This window comes from Pecten maximus, unplaced genomic scaffold (genome assembly GCF_902652985.1).
Source record: "Pecten maximus unplaced genomic scaffold, xPecMax1.1, whole genome shotgun sequence".
Lineage (NCBI taxonomy): Eukaryota > Metazoa > Mollusca > Bivalvia > Pectinida > Pectinidae > Pecten > Pecten maximus.
The window spans coordinates 1-10,131 of record NW_022980735.1 but is presented as its reverse complement, the minus strand read 5'-3'; the positions used below and the strand labels follow the sequence as shown (position 1 = coordinate 10,131).

Genomic DNA, 10,131 nt, shown 5'->3' with positions numbered 1-10,131 from the left:
TGAGGAAGTAGAACACAAATTCTATGTTTTTCCTAAGTTACATCAACAGGTTATTCTAGGTATGGATTTTTTGAAAAAGTACAAGGGAAGTATAGATGTAGGTGGGAAATCTCTTACTATTACGGTAGGTTCAAGTGTATTGAGTTGTAAGACTAGTGCGCCAGGATGTATTGGGGGTAGCTAGGTCTATTTGTGAGGTAACTGTCCCACCACAGTCACAGGTACTTATTCCCGTTAAACTGTCGAGAATCTCAGAAAGGGTCTGTTGCTTTGTTAGAACCTGTGAAAAACTTAGAAAATAAGCTTAACCTAGCATGCGCCAAAGTTTTGGTTACTTGTCGAAAAGGTAAGTCAGTGTGCAGGCTTCTGAACCCTACAAATGGTGAGCTGTGTATCAGTGCAAATATGCCTTTAGGTAAGCTATTTCCTGTAGATACCACCACAATCTCTGAAATCAAAGATGACCTTACAGAACAAGTCAATGCTACAGCATATGAGGTAAGCAAAGGAGCTGACGCAGATGGCGTAACACAAGTAGCAAAAGACTTAGGACATTCCCCTAAAGGATGCGGACCTTACCGAGGATCAAAAGACACAGTTGCTTCAACTCATAGGTAAGAACAGGAATGTCTTTGCTACTAATTTACAAGAGTTAGGTTGTACAGACGCCCACTTTCACAAGATAGAGACAGGTGATGCCCTTCCAAAAAGGCAACGCTTTTACCGTCACTCCCCAGCTGTCAAAGCTGAGGTTGAGCGACAGGTAAGCGAGATGATGGAAAACGATATCATAGAACATTCGGTAAGTGTATGGAATGCACCCGTTGTCATGGTAAAGAAACGCTCAGGTGAGTATAGATTACCGTGGATTATCGTACCTTAAACTCTGTCACATCCCCCATAAGCTTCCCGCTGCCTAGACTCGAAGATGTCTTTGACAGTGTTGGGGAAGCCCAGCCTACATTTTTCTCAGTGCTCGATTTGGCAGGAGGGTTTTGGCAAATTCCACTAGATGAGGAAACAAAGCAAAAAAGTGCATTCGTAACTCACCATGGCGTGTTCCAGTTTAAAAGACTTCCATTTGGTCTCATGAATGCGCCAATGAGCTTTCAAATGGTGATGGCACAAGTGCTCAGGGGTCTTTTCTGGAAATATGTACTGGTCTATGTGGATGACATACTAATTTTCAGCAAAGATTTCAACACGCACTTACACCATCTGCAACAAGTTTTTGATCGCTTACGTGAAGCAAATCTTACTTTGAAACCACAAAATGCCAATTCGCACTGAAAAAAGTGGAGTACTTGGGACATTTCCTGTCCAAAGATGGTATTGAAGTGAACCCTGCAACAACAGACAAGGTAAGAAACTTTCCCAACGCCAAGAAAGTAAAAGACGTTAGAGCTTTTACCGGTCTTTGTAATTACTATAGGAGATTTATCAAAGACTTCGCAAAGGTAGCGAAACCCTTGAACGCGCTACTTGAGAAAGATACCAAATTTCGCTGGTCTGACGAATGCGAACAAGCTTTTCAAAAACTGAAATTGGCGTTGGTCTCTCCTCCCATTCTCGCATTTCCCCAGATGGATAAGCCTTTTATTTTGGCCACTGACGCATCAGGTACTGCAATAGGTCATATCTTAGGTCAAAAGATGATCAGGGAAGAGAAAGAGTGATAGCTTACGGAGGTAGAGCTCTACGAGAAAATGAACTCAACTGGGATGTATCAGAAAGAGAATGTCTTGCTCTCGTTGAAGCCATAAAAGTCTACCATCCTTATCTTGCTAATAAACACTTCCAAGTGTATACAGACAACCTTACTGTCAAGTTTCTAAAGACAATCAAGGACAGGCAAGGTAGGTTAGCTAGATGGTCATTAAAACTCCAAGGGTACAACTTCTCTATTGATCATAAACCTGGGGTAACAAACCAAAACGCGGATGTCTTATCTCGTCGAGATTACGACACTGGAGATGAAAAAGGTAAGTCTCTGTCGGTAAATGCTCTTACAGCATCCCCCGACATGGAAGTATTAGAAGTCGACGACAACACGGATGAGACCTGTGTAATCGAATTCAAGACAGATATTACTCGTACATCAGACACAATACCCAGTGTCATGGAGGTAAGTGCACCTGAGCTAGACGATGAACCAGTTATCGATCTTGCCAAATTCCAACCAGGTAATACACCTAATGTAGACGAGATGCAGTTGCAAGAACTTATTCAGTCACAACATGGCGATACACATTTTAAACCAATTTGGACTATAAGGAAAAGGGTATCGTTCCTAAAAACAAAGAGCTGCTAGACAGCTTGATGCTAAGTCAAATTCCTATGAAGTTGGGAAAAATGGTGTTTTGTATCACATTCTGAATCTCGCCGCAAAAGCTGTTCCAGGTATTTCCAGAATTGTCATACGTGTCACTGTCCCAAATGGCTTTCATAGAAATGTAATGGAATCATTCCATGATAGCCATGCCGGCGGTGCACATCTGGGTTTTGAAAAAACGTACGGTGCTATCAAACTTAGGTACTACTGGCCTAATATGTACGCTGAGATAGAGGACTATGTTCAGTCCTGTCAAGCGTGTCAGTTGGCTAACGCAACTACCATGCCACTAAGGTACCTTTAACACCGCTACCGGTTGCAGGTAAGTTTGAAAGATGGCACATGGACATCCTAGGTCCACTACCTACAAGTAAGGACAAATATACCTACATTTTGTTGGTCGTAGATAGCTTCACACAGTGGCCGGAAGCTTTTTGTTTGCGTTCCCAAGAGGCTACTGAAGTTGCTAGAGTATTGTATACCAATATCATAGCACGATATGGAGCAATCCGCTATCTCGTATCAGACAGAGGTAAGAACTTCACTTCCAAACTAGTAGGTGCCCTGTGCGAATTATTTGACATTGGCCGTAGCACTACTAGCTCGTACCATCCACAAACGAACAGCGTGGTTGAGCGTATGAACAGTACGCTAGCACAGTGCTTACGAGCTTGTAGTGACGGTGACCAGACTAACTGGCCGTCAAAAATTCCAGGTATCATGATGGCATTCAGAATGGCGCCATCATCGTCTTCTGAGTACTCCCCGTATTTCTTGGTGCATGGCACCGAAATGAGGATGCCAATCGATGTTCAACTGATCCCAAAAGACAAGGTAGGCAAAAATCATAGACAAGCTATTCAGGAATACATCGACAATAAGTCCATGACACACAAATAGCCAAAGTAAACATAGAAAAGGCAAAGGAAAGACAAAAGGTACACCACGACGCATCAGCCAAAGTCCCAGACTATAAGGTAGGTGATGCGGTATTATTGTCAGACCCACACATCGCAAAAGGTGAGTCATCAAAACTTCATCTCAATTGGAAGGGTCCTTACATGATAGAACGCCTAGGTCCCAACTACACCTACAAACTACGTAACGTAGACACAGGTAAGCTTGTAGAGTCCTTAGTCAATGCAGTTAGATTAAAGCACTACTATCACACTGACCAAAGAAATAGGTTCAATGAGGTCCAACCTCAGGCTCAGTTGAACCAGAATCCCGATCACCAGACACAGGATGATCTAGTCGATTTTCAGAGACAGAATATCCCAGACCCCGGCCCTACACATGACGATCCTGCTAGTACTGAACCCCTCGACGATAGATCCCAAGAGGAATATCCATTCGAGAAAATTTTAGGCAGTAGAGTTAGGAATGGGATTCAACAGCTAAAAATTAAATGGCAAGGAACTAGCGTTACAACATGGGAGCCAGCCAGCAATGTTCAAAAAGAATGGGTAGATGAATATAACAGAACTCATACACAAACAAGGGCGCAAAAAGAAAAGGTTAGGTAAGGCTAAAAAGTATTTTAAAAGTGTATAGACCATTATATCGTTACCATAGACACAAAACTAGTGTTAATTTAAGCAGTATTTCCATTTCAATGTGAGAGTGATAAGTTTAGTAGAAAAGTGGAATAAAAGAGGTATTTTTTTTTCTTTTCAATATTTAATTGGAAAGTGTACATGAGATGTGTATTTGAATTTTTTTTTTCTTTCGTGGTAAGCAGCCTGAAAAGTGTAGTTAGCTAAGAGATGCTAACACTTAATTGCACTATGGTTAGCATAACGTTCGATATATTGTCGATTCAATAATATTTCGCATACGTATAGTAACATGTCAAGCGAATTTTTGTAGGAGATGTATGTAGTTTCAGTTGTCCTTTCTTTAAAGTTGATATTGTGTGAACCATAGGAATATATAGTAGGTTCATGATAAAATCCAGATTTCAAGAGTAGTTAGGTGATATTGAAATGTGAAGCCATAAAGGTCTTTGCCGTGTCATGGAATACAGAATTTTGTTTATTCTTTTTATCTGCTGAAATCCTAAGAAAATTCTCAGAAATAAGTTCTAGGGGCCATTTTTGTTTTTAAAGATTCATTTTTTTTTCTTTCTCTATTTTTGATAGTGGACATCAATGATAGTCTAAAAACAATACCTACCTTAGAAAATCTAGGGGTAAACTAGTGCTAGGGTTAAATATGAGTCGACGCATATTTCCCACCTTTTTTTTCACTACCATTGATCGATAATGAAATTATTTCTTTTTATTTAAAAATCTCCCTTTGGTGTCTTTGTAGGTTCTCTTGACGAGATGGCCACCTTCCCTTTTTTCTGTTTACTTTCTGTACGGCCGTATCAATTGGGAAAGCAGGAATAACAACCCGTGACGGTATAAAACCTTACCAAACTATGGTGTTACCTTCAAGAATGAAGGATCACTTTACCCAACGGCAGACCAGTGGACACATTATTTTGAGTTGGACTTACCTCTTTTTCCTTTTGTATCGGAAAAACCCCTGAATTGTAGACAATGCCCATGGTATCAAGAAGCAATAACTGAAATTGTGGCTCTACATAAGCAGACGCGTTTAGATGTAGGAACAATTTTGTCAAAGATTAAGAAACTTTTACCTCATCACAATCTAAACCGTTTTTCGATGAGTAGGAAACGTAGGTCTTTTCTCCCATTTATAGGCTCTTTAGCTAAAACTCTGTTTGGCACTTCAACCACCTCAGATGTAGAGCAATTATCTAGAAATGTCGCAATGATTAGGGCAAACCAACAGAGAATGGCACAGGCTGCTTCGAAACAGATAGGTACTTTTACTGCTGCTGTTAGGAATTTTGACCATAGGCTTACCAACACGTTTGATGCTGTAACTGATAACCATAATGCAATTGAATTAATAGGAGATAATTTCAATAAGTCCCTCATTTCAGGCAGAAATTGCACAAGCGCAATTAGTAGCTGCTATGACAAAACAAACAAGACTGTCTCTTAGAGTATTGACCCGATATGAGGAGCTACTGATGGGTGTATTAAGTACATTACAGGGCAAATTATCTCCCTTGTTAGTTCCGGACGATGTCCTAACGAATATTTTAAATTATATTGAAGAAAAACTTCAACCTCATGGATTTTCTTAACCCATTCACATCCTACATTTTATTACCGAAACGCAAAGTATGTGATTTTTAGACAATTTTCAAGCATTTTTATAGCGGTCAATTTTCCTGTTTCGGCCATTAAAGCTAAATTGTTTAGTGTTGCTAGTTTTCCAATACCCCTGAATTCCACAAGCAAACATGGAACTGAGTTAGTTTCTGACAATGATTTTTTACTTTTGTCATCTAACAATAAATATTTCGCTGAGTTGAAAAGGAGAGATTTGAAATCTTGTGCACATCACAATCACATTTGGCACTGTGAACGACATCTTGTATTTCGGAATGATACTAAAAACTCATGTTTCCTGAGTCTTTTTCATAGCAAATTAAGAGCGATCAATCAAAATTGTGTATTTCATTTCAAACAAGATGTCATTGCTCCAAAAATTGTAAGCTTGAATTCTTCTCATTTTCTATTGATCAATATTTCAAGTTTTGACATAAACTGTGAAGACAGTAGTACAACTTATGAAGGATGCTCATTCTGTACCATTTTCGGTTCCATGTAAATGTTCACTGTCAACCAAATCATTCTTTATACCGCAACATTGGTCTGGATGTAGGAAGAACCAAACACACGATATAACGATGGTCCATGCGGTGAATCTTATTTTACTACAGCAGTTTTTCAATTCCTCTCTAGACGACTTGACACCTGATTCGGCATTTTTAAAACCGTTAGATGTTAAAGTTCCACATTTTCAACTTTTTACCCACAATTTTTCAAGTTGATAGCTAGTGAGCAAAAAGCCAGCCTTGATATCAAGACCCATTTCGGAAAGCGCTAGGCAAAATAGAGTCATTTTTCAAACTCTATCTGAAACAATGCTAGATGATGCAGCTAAGTTTGTTCCGAGTTTCAATTATGCCCTAATGTTTTCGCTCTTATCTACTTCCGTAGCGATCTTGAGTTTCTTAGCATTCGTTGCTCTCTTTCAAAAATATCGCCAACTCGCAACAGTTGTTACGTTATTGCACAAGGCTCAAAAGACTTACTCAATACCAATATTTCATTATTCTACACCCTCCGTTCCAACTACAACAGAACTCCCATTTACCTTTCCTCTTCAACATGTGTATTCCACATCTGAAATTTTAGACACGTTAGCAATCATTGCCCTGGTGATCTATCTGATATACAAATATTGTAGGTCTAATAAGCTTCAGTTGGTGCTCGAATTATCTAACGAGCAATCAACAGTTCTTATTCCCATACGGAAAATACCATACGCCCATAATTCGTTGTCGTTTACTTCAGAATACCCATTGAAAGATTTTAGAGTTAGCTTCGGGTTACGATCATTTTTATTTGTTGACTGGGCAGGCTTGAACGTAGAAGTAACCGGACTTAATACAAGTGGAGTTTGCCCAGTGACATAAAGCTTGACCCTCTTTTGGCATACAGGACCCATAACATTATTTCAAAGCCCTTCAATGCATTGCTATATAAACGCATAGGTGACGTCATCTTACCAGTTCAGGTCAAAGATCTCTCTGCAACCTCTGAGCCCACCGTCGAGTCGGTTTACCCAAAGTTGACAGATACGGCATGAACTCCATGCTCAATGGATTTTCAATCCTCCCACATTTGACACTATACATATGTAGATATCTCATTTTATGATTTTTATTATGATTTTTTTTTTCTCTTTTAACCTTTTTCATCGTATACTTAAGAGTTTGCTTTGCCATCACATCATATGTACTGGGAATGCATGATAACCTTTGAATTTCTCGTATTTCTTGTTCGTTTAACTGGATCACACAACAAACAGGCATTTTATTGTGATAGTTAATGTGACAATTTCCATAAGGAACACACATGGTCACGAACAAACAGTGTATTCACTGGTGGATTAATTCTGTGTTGTTTTAATGTCGACGTCAACATATCCATGCACGATTCTGCGAGGAAACCTTGAGACGTACAATCTGTGTTTTTCCACTTCCGGTACATAAAAGTGGATTCAATAAAGTAGTTGTGAAAGGGACCCAACTTACTTCGTTACGGATTATACCTGTGCACCTTCGTTTTGAGTTTTCTCCCTTGGATTTATTTCGTGACTTGGATTTATCTCTCCTGCATTTCCGTGACATGTGTACAACAACTATATCCATTGACACAAGCCTGGTGTGATCCATCTCATGTCTACTGATTGAACATGTTCTTTTACTTATGATGTTGTATATAACTATTTTTTTACATTTTTTTTTAATTTCGTTGTTTGACATATGTTGATTTTTCAAACATGTTTTATGTTGTTGTTTTTTTCTTTCCCTATATCAATTTGCAATTCCGGAGGAATTGGTTTTGAAGCCCGGAGGAAATGTCGCAAGTGTTAAACACTCTGTCATATTTTGGTTTCAAATAAAGCAAAAATTAAACGATATATTTTATATCAATAGGACTTCTAGTTTAGATAATTTAATTTTTGTATTTCACTTAAAATGAGAAAGATAATTTTGACTTTAAGATTTTATTTTGAAACAGGAATGTCCGCTATTCCTTAAAAGTGTATTATAACACATCAGGATTACAAAGTGTTTACAAGATATAAGCCTTCGTTAGAATGTCAGTCAATATGTCAGCGATAACAAACATATAAAAGCTGTCCTGAAAAGATCGATCACAGGTGTTCCAAGCTGTTATTTCTGAGTCGTTTTAGGAATTAGTGTCAGGCCATATGTCCAATAACTTCAAAAGAAATGTGTTTCACTTAGCCGGCCAATTAAGGGGTCTAGTGACAATTGTTACGTCACAATACCTCAGCTAACCTGAGATATTGGTGACAGGTCTAAACCAGTAATTAACGGTCATGGCCAGTTCGGTAAACAAACAGAGCTACTGACCATACGCTAAATTAGGTTTGATTGGTTAATAGATGAAACTTCAGCCGAAGTAATTTGTAAAACGTAATTTGATGGGTTTAGGAAAGTTCCGATGATTCTTAACTTACTGTGTCCAGGTGGTTCTTGTTACTTTCGAACAAGACGCCACGAATAAAACATATATTTGACACAGAAACAAGATTCATCTTTGTTTGTTGAAGGTAAGAACTTCCTGTTTATTCAACCTAATTTTATATGTTCTGAGATTTTGAATGAAAAGTTTTCCGTTTTTGTTTCTAGATAGGAATAACATTGCTTAATACTATTTTTATAAATAGATAGCATTTTTAATGCTTTTTTTAAGAATATTGGAGAATTATTTAATAACGTTTTTCTCTTGAAAGTTTTTTCGTTTATCTTTGAATTTTTTTTGTAAGAAAGTCAGTAAAAAACATGGGTTTTGTAGATTGCTTTATAAAAAATTTTTTCTTTTTGTTTTTTCGCATTTATCATGTGGTTTATAGTCCCGTTTTTTAAATATGAATAAATTTTTAAATTTTAAAAATTGAGAGTAGGAATTCTCATTTTTGGGTTTTGGTTTATGAGAATCGCTTTCGTTTTAAAAGGTTAAAATACAAAAATTGCCTAAATCAAATTATCCGGACTTATTTTTCGGTTCGATTAGTATTTTAAAGTAGAAAATTCCCCTTGTTTTTTCACATTTTTGCGGAAAACCTTTTGAGTCTTATTTCGCTAGTTTTTTCTTTCTCTCTTTATTGGAAAGTATTTTTTTAATGTCATGTTAGTATATATATGGCCACAAGTTTCATTATAATTAGGGTCGTTTGGACCTTGAACTGCGAAATTCATAAATGTATAAGGGTCTTTAATGATCGTTCCTTTGTATAAGGTTTAGCATTTCTAACGTAGTTAACGGGAAATTGACTTTCTAAGTCCCTGGTTTTATTATACTTTTAAAAACTATTTTGATATCATTGTTTACAAAATAACTTGTTCTTATTTCGATTTTCCATTTGTACGTAAATTGTGAAATTAAATAAAAAAGTTTCATTCCCCAAAAATTTATATTTTATTTATTATCACTTGACTTTCAAAAAAGACGCCCCAATAAAACATTATTTTGGGCACGAAACAAGATTATCTTTGTTGTTTAAGATTCCTATATACTAATGACAACGCTGGCCTATACGATAATTCCCCGAACCCGCCTTGTCACAGTTTCGTGGACACGGTCCCGGCCCCACGGGGTTTTACTACATTGGATCAGAATGCGGGACAATTGAAAAATTGCGTTGTTTACGAAGTTATGGTGGCATGACTATAGAACAATAAGGGAAACAAATTGAGTAAAAAGTAAAAATTTGGGGGCCTGGCGGAGAGTACGGACTGGTTTGAAAATACTTTTTCCCCAAACAATATTATATCATTAAATGATGGTGCTGCTTTTTGGAGTTAATTACATACAGCATCGTTTTTACAGTAAGTTTTCCTTTTCAATACACTGTTATTTTCGGCCCCTTAATCGTCCATTTTGGGGTTTATGCTATGTTTGGCAATCAAAAGGACGTAAAAACTTTTTGTCTAAAAGGGTGAACGGGGTTTAAACAACTACACATTTTGTGGGCCGGCCCTTTTCAATCGGAATCTATCGTTTCCCAAATCCATTAGATTACCGACAAACGTTAATAAAAAATTTGTAATTAACTCGCATATTTTACGGACATTGTGCTGCGGAATCTTGGGAGAAACTTACTAATTTTTCCCC

At 37.6% G+C, this 10,131-nt stretch overlaps 1 protein-coding gene across 1 annotated transcript; it reads left to right on the top strand.

The window, feature by feature from the left end:
- Positions 1 to 405: 405 nt before the first annotated feature.
- Positions 406 to 3,232, top strand: LOC117319654. Its single transcript, XM_033874431.1, has 4 exons — positions 406 to 614; positions 1,621 to 1,856; positions 2,013 to 2,183; positions 2,655 to 3,232. Exons 1-4 carry the CDS (start codon positions 406 to 408, stop codon positions 3,230 to 3,232), a joined length of 1,194 nt encoding a protein of 397 aa, XP_033730322.1.
- The last annotated feature ends 6,899 nt before the right edge of the window (positions 3,233 to 10,131 follow it).